Source organism: Herpailurus yagouaroundi, unplaced genomic scaffold (assembly GCF_014898765.1).
Source record: "Herpailurus yagouaroundi ecotype Mexico unplaced genomic scaffold, PumYag 194, whole genome shotgun sequence".
NCBI classification, from domain to species: domain Eukaryota; kingdom Metazoa; phylum Chordata; class Mammalia; order Carnivora; family Felidae; genus Herpailurus; species Herpailurus yagouaroundi.
In genome coordinates, this window is record NW_024412425.1 from 6,270,892 (window position 1) to 6,290,071 (window position 19,180).

Below are 19,180 nucleotides of genomic sequence, written 5' to 3' on the forward strand. Positions count from 1 at the left end.
ATCTGTAATATTAATATATTATAACACATTAACATACATCTTTTTAAGTTATAAAAATAATACATAGTCTTAGTAGAAGATTCTGAAAACCTAGGTAACCAAAAGGAAGAAGTGATGTCAACGAACATTTGGGCACACCCTCTTCCAGCATTTGTGTAAAACCCTAGATTCTTTTTTTGGCAATAATGACAGACGCCACTGACACTTAGAGTGCATGCTGTGTGCCAGGCAGGTCTCAAGCCCTTCACGTACGTTAAAATCTCCTTGGGTATGCCACAGTCATGCCCACTGTCCAGGCAAGGATGCCCGAGGCCACAGCTACTAAGTGGGGAGAGCCAGGGCTGGAATCCAGGCAGCCTGTCTCAGAATTTGTGTTCACAGTCGTTAAGCTAACCACCTCTAAAAACTGATTTGCGCCTGCTTTTTTTCCTTCCAGAAATGCAAAATAGGCATCCTTTAGGAAGTTATACTCGGATTGTTTAGATTTCAACATGTATGTTTCAGCTGTGTTGTACAGGAATTAGATCAAATTTCACCTAAAAATGTCTCTGTAGACTGTTTTATCTCAGCAATCACCTCCTTACTTCATTTAGGTGCTTGTTATTATTATAACCAGGGAAGAGTAGGTACCATTTATTCAGTCTTTGGGCAGGTACCATGCCAAACACCGAGTTATGCCTCTTAATCCTCACAATGACCCTCAGGGCGGATCTGATCCTCACTTTACAAATGATGCCCAGAGAGGTTACTAGTCTTGCCCCATGTCCCACTGCTGGGCAGTAGACAGCTGTGATCCAAATCCAGTCAGATGACTCCAAATCACATGCTACTAACATCTGCTCCAAACTGTCTCCTCCCTACACTACACCTTTTCTGGAAAGAAAAACTGAAGTATTACTTAGAACCACAGGATCTAAAGGTGCCTGGGTGGCTCAGTTGTTAAGCATCTGACTTCAGCTCAGGTCATGATCTCACAGATCTCACAGTTCATGAGTTCGAGTCCCACGTCAGGTGAGCTCAAACCCCACTTCAAGTAAAACATGAGCCCTGGGTGAGCCCCACTTTTCTTTCTCTCTCTCTCTCTCTCTCTCTCTCTCTCTTTCTCTCTCTCTGTGCCTCACTCACTTGCACCCTCTCTCTCTCAACAAATAAAACAAAAAAGAACCACAGGATCTGAGTCACTACAGACCCTGACTTGAAATTTAAGTTGTGTTAAGACATGTCCATCTCCCTAGCCCAACAAGAGCCCTCCAGGAACCAGGGACTCAAGTGAGGAGACTGGCCGGGTGCCAGTACCAAGCTCCCTCTTGCTGAAGGTCCCGCACCGAAAGTCCCGCACCTGGCCTTCTGACCTGCTGGGTCTATGTTGGCCAGTTGCCCAGTTTCTTGGGCTTCCCTCTGACCCAGTGCCACCTCTGACCTGTAGCACAAGCACCTGTCCACATACTCGCTCCTTCCCTGATTCCAGACCTCTTCCTCCTCCCCACCTTGGCCTTGTCTTGACAGCTGGCTTTGGCTCCGACCCGGTCTACCTTCTGTCTTACCCCCCACACGGGGCCTCTCTTCTCTCCACTTTGTTTCTCACCCTCCATCTCTGGCCACCACCCCCCAACTCCACCGAGGCTGACACTGCAGTTATCAATTCTGCAATCCCTTCTTCCTGATATGCTGACTTTTGGTCCTACCATTGGTTGAGGGTCTATGGAATTACCTTTCTGACTTTTATACTGCCTGGGTGCTGTCCAGCCGTAGAGTCCATCTCCAGGCTCCTCATCCTTCAAAATGGTGTCATATTTGGATAAAGTTTCTGTGGCATAGATGTCATCATCTTCCTCTTCCAGGGCACCAACACCAAAAGCCTTCAAAAACAAGGTTTCAAACTGCAATGACAGGTTTTAGAGCATGTCTCCACTGAAGAATAAAGCTACTTTAAGGATGTGGTTGAACAGACCACATTAGCACTGCAAGATCACCAAAAGAGAGGAGAAGCAGGAGACCAGATTAACACATACACTCAAGTCCTCTTGGAAACAGTGACCGGAAGTGAATGCTGTCCTCCAGTGCTGGGACTGTCCTCCAGGCCTAGCAGCAGCTACAGGTCTGGGGCCTAGCGAAGGAAGGCGTGGAGAACACACCCAGCATCAGTGCGGGAGGAGAACAGGGCCTCCAAAAGCAGAAAGGCAGAATATTCATCTTCTGGTCATTGTGGCCTGGGGCCAGTGCTGGTGACCAGGATCTCAAGGCACCACTATTGAAATAGCTATTGTAAGAACCTCTAACCTTTGTGGACATGGCCTCCAACAAGGATTACTTTTTGTTTGAAAAAAATTTGGAGGGATGCCTGGGTGGCTATTGGTTGAGCATCAGACTCGTAATTTCAGCTCAGGTCATGATCTCGGGGTTTGTGGGATCAAGCCCAGCGTTGGGCTCGGTGCTGACAGCTCAGAGCCTGAAGCCTGCTTCAGATTCTGTGTGTGTGTCTCTCTCTGCCCCTCCCCTGCTCACACTCTGTCTGTCTCTCTCTCTCTCTCTCTCTCAAAAATAAATAAACATAAAAAAAATGTTTTTTCAAAGAACATTAGGTCACAGGATCTCAGCAGTACCTATTAAAATCAGGAAGGTGTGCTTGAAGCGTGTTCAGAAAAGGCTGTAAAGAAAACATAACCACCTCAAAGTCTTCGCATAGTCAATGAATAATGACTGCTATAGATATAGTATAATATGGAAAGCGTTCTCATTTGTCAATGGTTCCATGTTCACGAAACAGAAACTTTTACCTGGCCTGAAATTCCCAATTTCCTTCCTTTATTCACCCCAATCTCTCCAAGGAGATTGCTGGCTCCCTCAGGTCCCCCACTGAAAAGATTAAAATGTTCTCCCGCAGTTCCAAACAATGCTTGGTGGGGATCCAGGCCCTTGTAAGCCAGTCCATGCACATTATCTTTAGGTGTGAAATCCACAGGTGTGATGTCTTTGGGTGCAAAGGTCACATTTTCAGGCACATAGTCATCATCTTCATCCTATTTAACCACGAGGAAAAAGGAGAATGGAGGTGAGTCACTGACTGGTGCAAAGGAAGCCTATAAAATACTATTTTCCAATGACTACCTCCAAACAGAACAATGACCAAACTTTCATTTCCACTATTACAAATCGCTAAATTGAGTCCCTGATACTCAAGAATCTGAACAGACCTTGGACATGTATGGTGAGGGCATGTTGCTGAATACATTCTCTGACATGAAGACAGTTTCAGGGTAGGGGTATTTCACCGTAATGGGATCTGACTGATTTCTAAAATTCTTCTGACCCTAAAATTGCACGTTCATAAACTAACAGGTGTCACTATACCAAATTCAAGGTCAGCCTTTGCATATAGTACCTCGGATCCTTCAGAGCCTCCAGGGGGTAACGCACAGCCATAGATTTTTACTCCAGGATCTATAAAAGAGATGTCAAATACATTAGTCATGAGCAGCTAAAAATATGGAAATCTAACTTGCTGACATTCTTTAGAAGTCCATGACAGCACTTATGAAAGGTACTACGGCTTTAGGGTCAGAGACTGATCACTCAGAAATTGTTTTCCACCAGCCCCTGCCCCACCCACACTCTGTCAATAATGTGCTCAGTGACTAACCACTACTGTCCCCAGGCCACAGAGAACCCAAAGGAAATTATTACTGCCTCCAAGAGTTCGTACTCTGGCTGGGGAGACCAAGGGTAAGACATAAATAGAAAAGAATCCTAATAAACTGTGACACAGTTTTGATAAGAGTAGGAAACAGTTTCACATGATGCTAGCAGAAATATAAACTAGTACAATTCTAGTACAATGCTATTACGCATGACACGCAAAAAGCCTTAAAATACAGGTGACCTTTTGGGAATGGAAACTGGTAGAGCCACTGTGGAAAACAATACAGAGGTTTCTCAAAAAATTAAAAATAGGGGTGCCTGGATGGCTCAGTCAGTTAAACGTCCAACCTCCGCTCAGGTCATGATCTCCCGATTCGTGAATTCAAGCCCCGCATTGGACTCCGTGCTGGCGATGCGAAGCCTGCTTGGGATCCTCGCTCTCCCCTCTCTCTCTCTGCCCCTCCTTCACCAGCGCTTTCTCTCTCTCTCAAAATAAATGAACTTAAAAAAATTTAAAAATAAAAATACCATATGATCTAAAAATTCTACTAGTCGGTATTTATCCAAAGGAAAAAACAAAAACACTAATTTGAAAGGATACACACACCCCTATTTTATGACAGCATTATTTACAATAGCCGAGATACAGAAGCAACCTCAGCATCCATCAATAGACGAGTGGATAAGAAAGATGGGGTATAGTTAAATATCCCATGGAATATTACACAGCCATAAGAAGGATGGGATCATGTCATTTGTGACACGGATGAACCTAGAGGATGTTGTGCTAAGTATTGGCTGAGAAAGACAAATTTCACTCACATGTGGAATCTAGAAAAAAAAAAAATAAATGAATAAACAAATAGCAGAATCAGACCTATAAATGCAGAGAACAAACTGATGGTTGCCAGATGGAAGGGGACTTAGAGATGGGCAAAATGGGTGAAGGGAAGTGGGCGATATAGGCTTCCAGTTCTGGAATGCATAAGTCACAGGGATAAAAGGCACAGCACAAGAGGGGCGCCTGGGTGGCGCAGTCGGTTAAGCGTCCGACTTCAGCCAGGTCACGATCTCGCGGTCCGGGAGTTCGAGCCCCGCGTCGGGCTCTGGGCTGATGGCTCAGAGCCTGGAGCCTGTTTCCGATTCTGTGTCTCCCTCTCTCTCTGCCCCTCCCCCGTTCATGCTCTGTCTCTCTCTGTCCCAAAAAATAAATAAACGTTGAAAAAAAAAAATAAAAAAAAAAAAAAAAGGCACAGCACAAGGAATACAGTCAATGGTACTGTAACAGCGCTGTATGGTGACAGATGGCCACTACTCTTGTGGTGAGCACAGCAGAACCTATGGACTTGTCCAATCACTGCACTGCTCACCTGAAACTAATGTAACATTGTGTGTCAACTGTACTCAAATTTAAAAAAAAATACAGTTGACTCTTAAACAGCACAGGTTTGAACTGCAAAGGTCCATTTACACACAGACTTTTTATAGTAGAGCTAATGTGAATATATTTACCTTAGGATTTCCTCAATAATAATTTCTCTTCTCTAGCTTACTTTATTGTAAGAATACAGTATTTAATACCTACAACATATAAAATATGTGTTAATTGATTGTTTATGTTATCAGTGAGGCTCTTGGTCAACAGTAGGCTATTAAGCAGATAAGTTTTTAGGAAGTCAATAGTAATATGTGGAAATACAACACTGTATGTTATATAAGTATATATATATAATTTGTACTTGAAAATAAGTAAATGTTACACATGGATTTTCAACTGCATGCGGGGTTAGCATTGTTCAAGAGTCAACTGTAGGGGCGCCTGGGTGGCTCAGTCGGTTGAGCGTCCGACTTCAGCTCAGGTCATGATCTCGCGGTCCATGAGTGCAAGCCCCGCGTCGGGCTCTGTGCTGACTGCTCAGAGCCTGGAGCCTGTTTCAGATTCTGTGTCTCCCTCTCTCTCTGACCCTCCCTCGTTTATGCTCTGTCTCTCTCTGTCTCAAAAATAAATAAACGTTAAAAAAAAAATTAAAAAAAAAAAAGTCAACTGTATCTGCATATTACTTTGCCCGGCAGCTTCATTTCCCGAAACGCGTAGCCATTAAAAAGTGTGCTACAGAACTGATGACAATCAATATACATACCAGGTTTTTGTCGGCGAGGTCTTCTCTTTACTCGAGGGCCAATCCCTTGTCCTTCCTTCCAGCCCATTTTTCTTAGCAATTCAAAACCAATAGATAATCTAGGATATCAAGGCATTGAACGTGAACTTCCTTTTATAATACTGGAGGATAGTAAGAAATCAGCAGTCTTTGAGTCCCTGTCCAGCTCACACACTTGTGCCTGAGCCCTGAAACACAGCCCACCCCCATGCACGTCAGAACCACATGGACCTGCCGTTCTGGCCACAGCTCACTGGACGTGGGTGCACACCGAACCCGGGGAAGCCCATCCGTGTCCTCTCTGCTGGGCCTTTGGAATGGACACCTGGGGGCTCTAAATGGTCCTTGTCAAGCCTGGGGCCTAAGAAACCATGAGTCTGAGGCTGCCACATCAGGCCACACACCCAGGAACAGAACAAGGAGATATGCAGAAAGAGAGGGAAGAATGAGGCAGACCGGAGAGAGCCCTTGAGGCTTCTGAGGGAGGGTGGGAGGGAAGGCACCCGAGTTCCTAACAGCTCACCAGCCTCCACCAGCCCCAGCAGCAGAGCTGGTCACTGGAGCTCTAGAATACGCCATGCAATAAAAGCGCAAGATCCTTTTGGCAAAACCCCCTTTTGCACTCAAGCTAGGCTTCTCCTACTTGCAACCAAACTATCTGTAATTAAGATCATTATGTGTATGCAAAGCAGATGCCAAGATCACAAAAGTTAGAACAAAATTCTTCTCACTTTGCTGGTGTTATGAGGTCATCAAGCAGAGTAGCTCCAGGAATGGGGGCAGTAGCAGCTGCTAACTGCCTGGCCTTTTCTCGTATTCTATCTTTGGTTTTGGAAGCAAAATCATCCGTGGTGACAATTGCTTTAGGTGCTATCCCAAATTCACTAAGATCCTTTAAAAGAAAATTCAAACAGAATTACTTACATCATTTGGTAAGTGATTAACCATAATACATCACGTAGCTTTATTTCTTAAAAAAAAAAAAAAAGTTAAAACCACACAACTGATGGGATGCCTGCCTTGCTCAGTCAGAAAAGCACGCAACTCTGATCTCGGGGTTGTGAGTTTGAGCCCCATGTTGGGTACAGAGATTACTTAAATAAATGAATACGTAAAAACTTTAAAAAACAAACAAAAAAACTACACAACCAAATTAGGCATCAGTGGAGCAGCTGACTTATGTGTGTGCGTGTGTGTGTTTGCATGTGTGTGTGGAGCAGCTGACTTTATATCTGCCTTTAGGATCCTCACAAAAGCTAAGGCCGGTAGCCGAGGACAGGGCATGACGACGGCCACTCAGTGAGGCCACAAGAGGCACAGCCAAGCTAGGAAGATAAGAAGTAATTAAAATCCAATAATTACCTCTACGGAAAGTAACTGTTGCCTCAGACAATATTTCAAAGGTCAGAGTGCAGGGGGCAAATCTCAGAGTCACAGTCAGCAAGCATTCCTGAGCATGTACGTGCTACCTTAAGTGTTTCTGCGTTTCCTGTTGGCTGCCTTTCCGATAGCCTATGCCCTCCCTCTTTCCTCACAGAGCCCTGAAGCTGTGCAGACACCGGCCCCCCTCGGTGCCGCCATGCACTCCCGCAGTGGTGTCCTGGTGCGTATGCTGGGGCCCGGGTAGAGTTAGGCAATAGGGGTTCGTATCTTATCTAAGCCAGTCCTTTGATCCCACTTCCACTGCCAAGGATGGCTTTAAGAATGAGCACGTAGGGGCGCCTGGGTGGCGCAGTCAGTTGAGCGTCCGACTTCGGCTCAGGTCATGATCTCGTGGTCTGTGAGTTCGAGCCCCACGTCGGGCTCTGGGCTGATGGCTCAGAGCCTGGAGCCTGTTTCCGATTCTGTGTCTCCCTCTCTCTCTGCCCCTCCCCTGTTCATGCTCTGTCTCTCTCTGTCCCAAAAATAAATAAACGTTGAAAAAAAAATTAAAAAAAAAAAAAAAAAAAAAAAGAATGAGCACGTAAAACAATCTGCCCCAGCAGACGTGAGGTAAAATCCCCGGTAGGACTTATGGGAATGGTTTCCTTGCTCTCAAGAAAAGATACCAAAGAAAAGCCCTCCTTCCACTAGGTGATGTGATCCTGGATGCGCCATCTGGAGCTACTGTAGCCACCTTGGGACCACAAGGAGAGTTGATGTAAGGACAAGCTGACATGCAGAAGATGGCTGAGAAGAGAGGACGCGGGGCCTCGCTGACATCTAGGCTTCTTGTTCCATGAGTCATGTTTCCATATAGATTATGCTAGTCAAATAGGAAGGGGACCTCCCCTTGCCTCTTACCTGCAACCTAAAGGATGTTAATATAGTGTTCTATTTCTTCTTTATCACAAATGAATCCATGACTAGGTTTTAAGGAAACAGAGGTTTAATTTTAAAACAAAATGGAGCATGGGGTTCCTGGGTGACTCAGTTGGTTAAGCTTCCGACTCTTGCTGTTGGCTCAGGTCATGATCTCGAGGACGGGGAGTTTGAGCCCCGCGTCAGGTTCTGCGCTGGCAATGCAGAGCCTGTTCGGGATTCTCTGCCTCCCCCTCTCTCTGTCCCTCCCTTGCTCATGCTGTATCTCTCTCTCAAAACAAATAAATAAACATTTTTTTAAAAAATATGGAGCACACCTCCCCCCCCCCCAGCTCCCATTTACCCCTAAGAAGTGCACAGTCATCGTTGTGTTAATGAGGTACCCAGGTGCCTGCACAGGGCTCCCTTTGACTCCTAACTGGTCTAGTCGCTCACCGTTCCTTAAACGGTAGTGTGCACAAAGTTACTGTCGGAGGCTGTGGACTCAGCTCCGTGGATACTGCACTTTTGGGGCAACTGGGGCCTCTTCAAGGAAATTTGCCTATGAACGACTTTCCTCTCCACCCTTAACTTTAGAAACTGGCCCCAGCATAAGATGCTACTCCAGTGAACAAGAATGCATTGAGGTACAGAGCACTCTAGTCCAAACTCCTAAAAGATAATGCCTCGCAAACAAAGAAGCCTTCGTACACTGAACCCTCTGGGGAGACTAAGGCGCTGCACACATCCCACTGGCTAACAGGCAATTCCGGTTCTGCACACCCACCTCTTCATCCATGAAGTCTTCGGGACCAAGAACAGATTTGTCTGCTCTGTTCTGTCGTGAAGACACGAAGGAAGAGGGTGTCCATCCTTGAAAGAAAAGCGTTTAGAATATTATAATAGATGGTATGTTGGTTTATTACTAAATAATTAAATAATGCAATTATGTACTTGAAACCCCCAGTACCTACAAACCCTTAGCTACTTCCTATCTCACTGCTCATGTAGAGATAATTATACAACATAACTTTATTATTAATGCTCACATCTCTTGGCAGAACTCAGTGGATAGGTTTCCTCCTAAGAATCTAGGACCAAGAGAAATCAAATTATACAGTAAAAGTGGAGATGGGGTGCGTAGGTGGCTCAGTTGGCTAAGCATCTGACTCTTGATTTCAGCTCAAATTATGATCTCATGATCGTGAAATCAAGCCCAGAGTTGGGCTCTGCGCTGGGCATGCAGCCTGCTTAAGATTCTCTCTCCCTCTCTCTCTGCCCCTCCCCCACTCCCTCATTCTCTCTCTAAAAAAAAAACAGAGAGAGAGGGGCGCCTGGGTGGCTCAGTCGGTTAGGCATCCGACTTCGGCTCCAGTCATGTTCTCACGGTTCGTGGTTCGAGCCCTGCATCGGGCTCTGTGCTGACAGCTCAGAGCCTGGAGCTCGCTTCCGATTCTGTGTCTCCCTCTCTCTCTCTGCTCCTCCCCCGCTCACTCTCTGTCTCACTCTCTCTCTCTCAAAAATAAATAAACATTAAAAAAATTTTTTTTCAAATAAAAAAGAGAGAGAGAGAAGAAAGTGACATTCTTTTTCCAAGTAGATGTGAACCAAAAGATGCAAGGTCACCTTAAAAGGCAGGACCACTCTGAGACCAAGAGGACAGCAACAGACACCAACTTGTTAACATATGAAGACATAACATCAAGGGGCATGAGTCAGCTGTGGAAGGGTGGCTGGCACCAAGTCACACAAGCAGCGCAGGCAAATTCAGGGTGCCCTGGCCCAAGGACTCAACCTGGCCAGTCTAAGGACAGGTAATGCCCATACCACCCCCAATTCCATCAAACCCCTGGGTCCTATAACTACCACGCCGGTTCCCTGTCCATAGTCACCAAGCATGTACCATGCCTATACGGTGAGAATGGCCTGGAGGTCAAATGTATCTGTAACCCTCTGCGATACACTTTTGTAGTTTTCTCTGAGAGGGACACACCTCCTTTCTGATTTCCTACAAGAGTCCTGTGGACCTAAGGAGTATGGGGCAGATCTACTCTTGGTCAGTGGGTGGAGCAGGTTTCTGGGCAGGCCTGGGAGATACCCCCAGGTATCCGGGAGTGAGGATCAGCTCTCCTAGGCCACTGCCTTCCTCCACTTTGGATTTCTATAGTCTTTGCCCGATTTCTGTATAGTCCTTCTAATGGTAAAGAGATACTCCAGGGTATGAACGTATCACAGTCTTCCTGACAATCATTTGAGCTGGTCTTATTACAGTACACGGCACAGCTATAATCGCAACAATCAGCAACGTATTAGTGTACTTCTTTCTTCACCAACCCTACTGCCACTTTTAACATTTTAATAAAGTGTGCTAATTTCATAGTGCCTTGGTTACCTTACTTTGCCTTTCTTAGTAACAAGGCTGAATATTAAATACAGCATTTCTATCTCCTCTGGAGTAAACTGTTCAGATACTTTGGTCATTTGCTCATGGAACTGCTCTTTACACATTCTGGATATTGAACTTTAAACCATCTTATTGACCTACCCCAACTATTTCTTACATGGCTTTTCTCATCTTTATTTTACTATTGTTCCATACAAGTTATTGTGTATATATAAAAACGTGTCCCATTTTGTTCTCAACAATTGCTACATGAGTTACTCAGTTCTTCTTCCCTTCCTATCTGGCACATAAAAGTCATTCCAGTTTCTGTGTGAAAACATTTAAAAAACATACATGACTTTAAACAATGCAGAATCCATTATATTGCATAACATGAAATTTTTAACTGATTTTTCCTCAGGTTGAGAGCATAGACTGACAAGCATGCTGTGGTCCCCAGTGCCAGGAGAGAGCGGCTCTGACCCTCAGTGGCCTCACCTACAAAGCAACTATGACATCTGCCTTCCTCAGTCACTGAGACGCGGGAGACAATGGTTACCTGAGGGAATGTGTATGACAGCATTTTGTGTGTGGCAAGATGCGATGGTATAAAACGGAAGTCATTATTGTCACTTAACCATCTGGTGAGAATATATCTTTTTTTTTTTTTTTTTTTTTAAGTGAAAGAAAACTTTCACTCTCAGGTTGTAACCAATGAACAACATACCAGCGGACTCTGAAAACCTGCCAAATCTTGAAAGAACACAAAAGGCTACAGTGTGTGTATTAAAGTGTTTAAAGAAGTTTTTTTAAAAAGGGAGAGGTGGAAGAGGAGGAGAATCTTATGATAGTTCAGTGATATGATGTGATATGATAGCTACACGTAGGAAAATCATACCTTCTTTCGAGCCAACGGTGTTGAAGTACCCAGCAGAGAAACCTCCGCTAAAGGCCCCATGAAACCGTTTATACCTTCCTTTTTCGTCTCTGACAGTCTGATCCTGAAGAGGAATTGGTTTTTTTGGTCTTTCACCTGAAAAAAGTATTTTGATGAGAGAGAAGCGGGTGGCGGATTAGAAAAAAATTTAGGGAAAGTGTCATTTCTTAAACATGCTGAATTGTTTACTTCTTGTAATTTCAAGTGTAATAATTAAGTTTTTTTTTTTATTCCTAGGCTTTACTAGCTTATATAGTTTGTAAAGTAATATACTGTATCAAGCTTCTTTATAGTTCTAAGGCAATTATAGATATTTCTTATTTCTGTTAGACACACGTTTTGGCACCAATGGCCTGATTCCCACTAAAGTCCATCACATAAACTGAATTACATGGGGTGGGGGCGGTTCCAATAGTTGGAGATAAACTCTACTGGCAATGCCAGAGGCAGGTCGCGGGGCTGGCACAGGGCATGAGAAGGTTCGCGACACAAGGAACACTTCTGTATCTCTTCTAGAACTTCACAGCATCCCAAGCCCAGAGTTTGTCCTTTGGTGTTGCCCATTCTCCCCAAATCCTAAATGTGTCCTTATTTCTGGCAATCTCCTGATTCCATAGTTATTGTTCTTTCAAATTAATCATTTTCCTGCTCTGCTGAAAAGGGCTGGCTTGCTACATCACATAGTGGAAAGGAGCTTAATAAAGTCTAAAAATTCCTTAGGTTTACACTTTCAGGTGCTGTGTCACAAATTACTGGTTAATTTTATCCACTGTGATTCAGAATTCTGAATCTATTTAAAATAAAAAGTAACCATCAAGTTACTGCCAAACATTCAACACAGAAAGCAAGTTATATGGTAGTTAAGGGCACAGAGTTGAGGGTCACAACGCTTTCACCCCATCTTTACCAGGACCAGGACCTCAGTCATCTTGACTTCTCTATGCCTTGATTTCCTCATCCGTAAAATGGGGGTGACACGAATAGTAATATCTATTTCATAGAGTTGTTATGCAAAGTGAATAAGATAATGCCTATAAAGTGCTTAGCAAGAAGAGAGGTACACAGTAAGCACTTAAAATACTGGCTGCCATTATTATTATTATTATTATTATTATTATTATTATTATTATGTACAGTAGATAAGCCCATGTGTCCCTGTTATTTCAATAATTAAGCCAGTGACTACTTCTGGAAGATGGAACAAAAAGCAGAGGAACTTCTAGCTTCATAGTCCTACATTCTTACTAGTAGCTTGTGGTGCCTTTACATCATTTCTGGAGTATAACCCATGGCAGGGCAGTCAAGAGTTGAGGTTTGGAAGATCAAGACATCCAGGTTCAAATCCCCCTACCCTTGCTACTTTGTGAACTTGGGCAAGTTACTTGATCTCTCCACACCTCAGCCTCCATGACTGTAAAGGTAGGGCGATAAACAGAACCTATCTGGTAGGCTGGTGCTGAGGATGACCCACCACAGGCAGAGAGGTGAGCACAGTGTTTGGTCAAGCGAAGCTTGGTTAGTTAATATTAGCTACAATTTCATTTCACTCTAAGGAACTGAATTACAACTCGGGTCCCATGATCCAAGATTTCCAGTGTTTGGAAATGCGTCACACACAATCCACTACTACATGTGCACCTGGCACGATTCTTGGCTAAGGTGGGGTTTCTCAACTTCGGCACTATTGGCAGTTTGTACAGGAGAGATCTGTGCCGTGGGACGGTCCTGGGCACTGTAGGATTTAGCAGCATCCAGCAGATGCCAGTAAGCATTGCTCCCCCACCCAGCACAGCCAACATCCGCTGAGGGGCAACATCATCCCCGATCGAGAACTACTGGGTTAAGGTGAGAGAGGGCACACCCTGCCAACGCAAGGCGCCATTCTTGCTCTGTTCCCAAGGTGCTCTTAATCTGGAAGGGGAGATAAGATCAGCACACAGCTAAGTGGAACCTGTGGCGGCAGATAACGAGGGCCGACCAGCATGGCCAGCTGGGTCCCACAGGGCTCCTGAGGGGGAGGCGCCACCTGTAATCACATCAGGAGAAAACTCTGGGGAGGAGGTGGCGTTGTGGCCAGGCCCTCTTGTAATTAGTGCTACTAATAACAACGCAGCCCTTCTTTTCACACATATTATCTCATTCTTCATAACTGATAAGCATGCTCTGATTAAGTAACAACCCTAAAGTCCACGGCTCATAAACACAAAGCTGAAATCAGATTTCAACTCTGCCTCCAAGCCAGGGATACCAGCCATACTATCCCTCACCATGGAAGCAACCCTGTACTAGACCCTGGGTGTGGAAAACTAGACACAACTCTGTCCCTGTTTCCAGGGCACTCAGAGCCACGCGGAGGAGAGCTGAATATATAAGAACTCTTCTGACAATGTACAAGGACCACAACATCACAGTCACCCTCAGCATGAACACAATCCGATAGCTGCTGACAGAGACATAATTCCCAACAGAGGCATTACCTCAATCAATAAATCATAAGTCTGAAAAAGTAGTCTAGACTGACTAAAGGGAAGGGAAGGGGCAGAAGATGGAACTAGAAGGGCAGATAGTGCAAAGGCCCTGCACTCAGTGCTTCAGGGTCTGTGGCATGCCCTGTGGGTGATGGGAGCCACAGAGAGTCTTAAGTGGGAAAGTCATAGCATCAAGGAGGAAAATCGCCCTAAACTTAATCTGGGTACAGGATGAGCCAGAGATGATCCAGAACCAAGTAGAAGTATCTAATGAGGGTAAGTAAGTTCTGGTGCCCCCTTCCTTCCAGGCCAGAGGGTCTATGTGCCTGTGGGTCTGTGTGTGACAGTTTGGCCACTATCTCTTAACCAGAAAACTTTTCCATCAGGGCCAGCAACTTTAATTAAGTACTGGAGTCCTTCCTCTACCAATGTTTGTCTAACCTGTCACTAAAACTTCAAAGCAGGAAGTAAAAGTGATTATTGGTCTAGTATGCTATACTGTAAAATGTACTGAGTGCATTTAAACTTCAAAGTGCTTGGGAAACAATGACTCAATCTTCAAAAACTTCTAATAGTGAGAAGTTAAAGAGTGACTTTTAGGGGCGCCTGGGTGGCGCAGTCGGTTAAGCGTCCGACTTCAGTCAGGTCACGATCTCGCGGTCCGTGAGTTCAAGCCCCGCGTCAGGCTCTGGGCTGATGGCTCAGAGCCTGGAGCCTGTTTCCGATTCTGTGTCTCCCTCTCTCTCTGCCCCTCCCCCGTTCATGCTCTGTCTCTCTCTGTTCCAAAAATAAATAAACGTTGAAAAAAAAAATTAAAAAAAAAAAAAGAGTGACTTTTAGACCAGGGTGGGGGCGGGGGGAGATCTACAAACCAAATGTCCCTTCCTTTCATTTCAAAAGCATGGTTAGGCCATTGGGCTTCATTTCAGATTCTGTGCATCATCAAAGAGGAAGAACTGGAAAAATGTAGGTCAAATAGTTGATGCTTACAATATGTCACTCACAAGGAAACAAGTGTGAGATGAGAAATACAGAAATGCATAAACAGCTGCCCAACATGGCTGTAATAACCTCCACCCATGCAGGTCGAACCCCTGTCCTCTTTCTGCATAGCTAACCCGAACCAGTTTTAAAAGGAATCCCATCTGGCCCTCTCAGGTTCCCTGCTAGCTTGTGAAGGTTGTTTCCTGTCTATATCATATAATTTAGCACTTGCAAACCTTGTACTTTTGTGCTCAACTAGATCTGAACTCCTCCAATACAGGATCTCTGTCAACAAATTCTTTGAGATCATGGGATGATACGTCTGCCAATAAAGCTACCGTGACCTTAGGTTGTATTAAAAAACTACAGTCTAGAATGAAGGACACACTAATGGTAGCCCTGTTCTACCCACACTCTGGTCCCATACTTCGAGAAAGGCTCTGACAAATTGGGGTTTCAGGGACTTTAAACTGAACATATCAGAGAACTGAGGATGTTGAGTGAAGTATGGAGATGACTTAGAGGAAATTCAAGGGCTGTCTTAAGCACATAAGAAGCTTTCAGGAGACTAGTGTTCCTCTGTCTTTTGTAAGCAGAGGGTAAAAGTAGGGCCAGTGTCTGGCAAAAGTTTCTGATGATTAGAACTGCTGGTAGGGAGGGGTGCCTGGGTGGCTCAGTCAGTTGGGCGTCCAACTTCACCTCAGGTCATGATCTAGAGGTCCTTGAGTTCGAGCCCTGTGTCAGGCTCTGTGCTGACAGCTCAGAGCCTGGAGCCTGCTTTGGATTCTGTGTCCCCCACCCCCACCCCTCTTGGCCCCTCCCCCACTTGTACTCTGCATCGCTCTGTCTCTCAAAAATAAATGTTAAAAAAAATTTTTTTAAATAACTGCTGGTAGGGAAGGGTCTTCAGTAGAAATGCCCCAGAAGTACAACCAACCTGGCAGGATGCGGTCAGGGTGGCAAATAAGATCCCACCAACAGGGGCACCTGGGTAGCTCAGGTCATGATCTCCGGATTGCTGAGTTTGAGCCCCACATTGGGCTTGCTGCTGTCAGCCTGTTAGTGCAGAGCCTGCTTCAGATCCCCTGTCTCCCCTCTCTCTGCCCCTCCCCCGCTTGAACTCTCTCAAAAATACATATATTAAGAAAAAAAAAAAAAGATCCCACCAACAGGAGGTCTGCAAGTAACTTCTACCCACCATGCTCCCCATACTCCCTTTGTCCTTCCCACAGGGAAGGACACAGTGTCCTTCCCACTGCCATCAGTCCTTCCTGGGTACTCAATACATTGCTGAACAAATCAAGTCATTAAGGAATCAGACCAGAAACAGGGGTAAGAACCTTGCCTCATCTTGCCCTCACCCCCACATCTCAGCAGCAAGTCCAGTCTGCTCTGCTTTCAATGTGTACCTCTACCCAGACCATTTCTTACCACCACCTCTGCTAACACCCCAGTCCAAGCCATCATCATCATCTCCAGACCTCTTTTTGCTAATATTTCTCCTTCGCTCTTGGCCACACCACCCCCGCCAACCTGTCTATTCTCAAAATCGAGAGAATAATCTTAAAAATATACATCTCTCCCTGTGTAAAACCCCACAATGACTGTCCTGCACTCAGTGTAAAATCCAAACACCCTTACATACCAAGTAAGATGCAGCCCCTGCCTCCCCCTCTGACATCCTCTTCTGCCAGTCTCCCATTGCTGCCGTCGTCGGCTCCACCCACAGCAGTCCTGCCTGACCCTCAATTTGTCAAACTGGCTCTGACTTCAGAGCTTTTGAGCTTGCTGTTCTCTCTGCCTGAAATGCTCTCCTACCCAGATCTTCGTATGGTTGGTTCCTCCCTCTGTTTCAAGTCTGAGCTCAAACGTCCTCTCCTAGGGAAGACATTGCCTGACCATCACCACCACCACCCCCCAGTTCTCCAACGAGCCTGTTTCGTCATCTTTCTGTTTCCCACCCCTCAGGGTCTCTCATGCGTCGCTCCAGAGCGTGGGCACTCCAAAAGCACAGAGCACGCTTCTCTCACCGCTGTTCCCGACACCAGTAGCGAGCGAGCCTTAACCCCGGGGCCACAGGAGGCCCGGCACGGGGTTGGGCGTTTTTGCCCCGGATCCTGGACCTGTTTGCCACAGACCCCGGCGACCAATCTGGTCCGCACCTTCTTCCAGCGGCTCCAGGCCCGTCCCATAGCTGACCAAGTCCTCTTCGCTGTCACTGTCCAGCGCCGCCATCCTGCTCCCTTCCAGGCCCCGCCCCCTCACTACGGAAGCGTCAGAGGGCCAAAAGGCTTCCGCCCTTTCTCCTCCGCGAACCAAGGCGATGCTACAAGTGCAGGTGCCCGAAGGTGTTGGCTGGCTAGCGTCTCGCCACTGGTCTGTGCTTGGGAGATCTCAAATCTGTCTAGTGAGAGCCAGACCCGGTAGGAGTTACCTCGGAGGCTCTGGCAGCCACGACATCCTAGCTCCGCGACTAGCGGGTCAGGCGGAGGCGCCTGGGAGAAGCTGAGAGGCATCCACCTGTCCCGCCGCGGGGCTCGTGCTCCGTGATGTCTGCCCACCCCCACCTGTTGGTCCCTGTCCCCCTCTCCCTTTCAGCTCCCTCCCATCCCACCCTCACTCCCACCCCCACCCCGCCACTTGTTGAGAAAGTGCCTGTGCTTCCAGCTACACACACTCACAAGCGTTTTGTATATATCACCCTTAGGTTTGCATAGGTGGAGTCCCCTTCCAAACCTCTGGAAGGATTCACAGACACAGGAACTCCGATGTCCATGGTGAAGGCAGCTCGGGACAAGAAAGAAGAGAAGAGAAATAAGAAAAAAGAAAAGGAGGGCAGGGGAGAGGAGAGGAGAGGAAAGAAGGGAAAGGGAGGAGGGGAAGCGGGGGGGGGGGGGGGAGGAGGGAAGGGGAAGAAAACTGAAAAGAGAAAGAACAGGAGAAAGGGGAAACAAAAAGCCAGCAGACCAGCAAAAGGCTCCTGTGAGGTAGGGTGGGGACTCTCAGGACATTCTCACTGAATCTAAAGAAAGAGCCATCTCTCAAGTGGGGTGCTGTTATCTCACCCCCAAACTCCTTTTTTGTGGAAGGAAAAGATGAAGCTCAGCTACGAAGGGGTGAGGTTGAGATGAAAACCAGATCTGGAAGTCCAGGTTTTCCAAATGAGGATCAGAAGTTGGCATGAGTCAGAATCACTAGGATGTTGCTAAAATTCCCTTTACCCATCCCCCAGGGCTTCCAAATCAGAATCTCTGGGAGTGGGGCCGTGGCTTAAGCATTCTAAGCATCATCTGATCTCAAGGCCTTGCATTCACTATTCCCTTGGCTTGGAATGTCCTTCTCCCACATACCACATGACTCGTTCCCTCGCCTTCTTCAGTTACCTGCTCAAAGGTTACTCTCTCCATGAAGCCTTCTCTGCTTAAAAACACGTTCTAGTTTGCTATACTCTCTATCCCCCCTTACCCTACTTCACATTTTTCCACAATAATTATCACCTTTAACATATCACATAATTTTATATGCTTGCTTATTTTATCTATTATGTTTTTCTACACATTGAAACTATAAGCTCCACAAGGACATAGATTTGAGCCAGATTTTCTTATTCTCTTTACTGTATCCTCAGAGCTTACAACAGTACTTGGCATATAGTAAACACTGAATGAATCATTTGGGGGAATAAAAGGGATGAATAACTAGTTAAGTAAATCATGGTACGTGACTTTAAAAACAAGATTTTTTAAGCAAGTTTTAAAAATAGCCACAGAATTGTTTGACACTTCCCATTGACAATAAGAGTCTATGTCCCCCTTCCCTTGAATCTAGACTCTCTGACTGCTTGACCGAAAGATTACAAAGTGATAATATTAATTCCCCACACCCAAACTTTAAAAAACTTGCAGATTCCGGGGATACTGACCCCGTAAATCCAACCTCCCTGCTGTGAGGAAGCCCAGGCCACAGGGAGAGGCTTTTCTGTAGATATATGACCTCGCCTGGCCCTAGTTAACAATCAGCATCAGTGGCCAGATATTTGAGTGGGGAAGATCCAAAATGACTCCAGTTCCAGCAACCATCTGAGCGGCTACATGTGAGACCCAGAGCAAGACCTCTTGGCTGAGGTTAGTCACCTCCAGGAACCACGAGAGATAGCAATAAAATGATTGTTCTTATTTTAAACCATTATATTTGTGGTAGTTTATTAGCAGCAATAGGTGACTGGAATGATCTATATAACGGAATAGTATAAAGCATTAAAAAATGTTGGTGAGGAATGATCTCCAACATATGTTGTTAAATGAGCAAAACAGGTGGTGAGACAGAGCAC

General features: G+C 45.7%; 1 protein-coding gene across 2 annotated transcripts in view; it reads right to left on the reverse strand.

The window, feature by feature from the left end:
- The window catches only part of GPATCH1 (G-patch domain containing 1), a 40,576-nt gene extending 23,451 nt beyond the window's left edge, over positions 1-17,125 (reverse strand). For both annotated transcript variants that reach the window (XM_040446221.1, XM_040446220.1), the window contains exons 1-8: positions 17,013-17,125; positions 11,360-11,494; positions 8,866-8,951; positions 6,530-6,690; positions 5,781-5,878; positions 3,383-3,441; positions 2,778-3,020; positions 1,712-1,859 (exon numbers count right to left, since the gene is read on the reverse strand). In XM_040446221.1, coding sequence (XP_040302155.1) covers positions 1,712-1,859; positions 2,778-3,020; positions 3,383-3,441; positions 5,781-5,878; positions 6,530-6,690; positions 8,866-8,951; positions 11,360-11,494; positions 17,013-17,085 — 1,003 coding nt within the window. In that variant the 5' untranslated portion in view covers positions 17,086-17,125. The remainder of the gene's footprint in view (positions 1-1,711; positions 1,860-2,777; positions 3,021-3,382; positions 3,442-5,780; positions 5,879-6,529; positions 6,691-8,865; positions 8,952-11,359; positions 11,495-17,012) is intronic.
- Between the last annotated feature and the right edge of the window lie 2,055 nt (positions 17,126-19,180).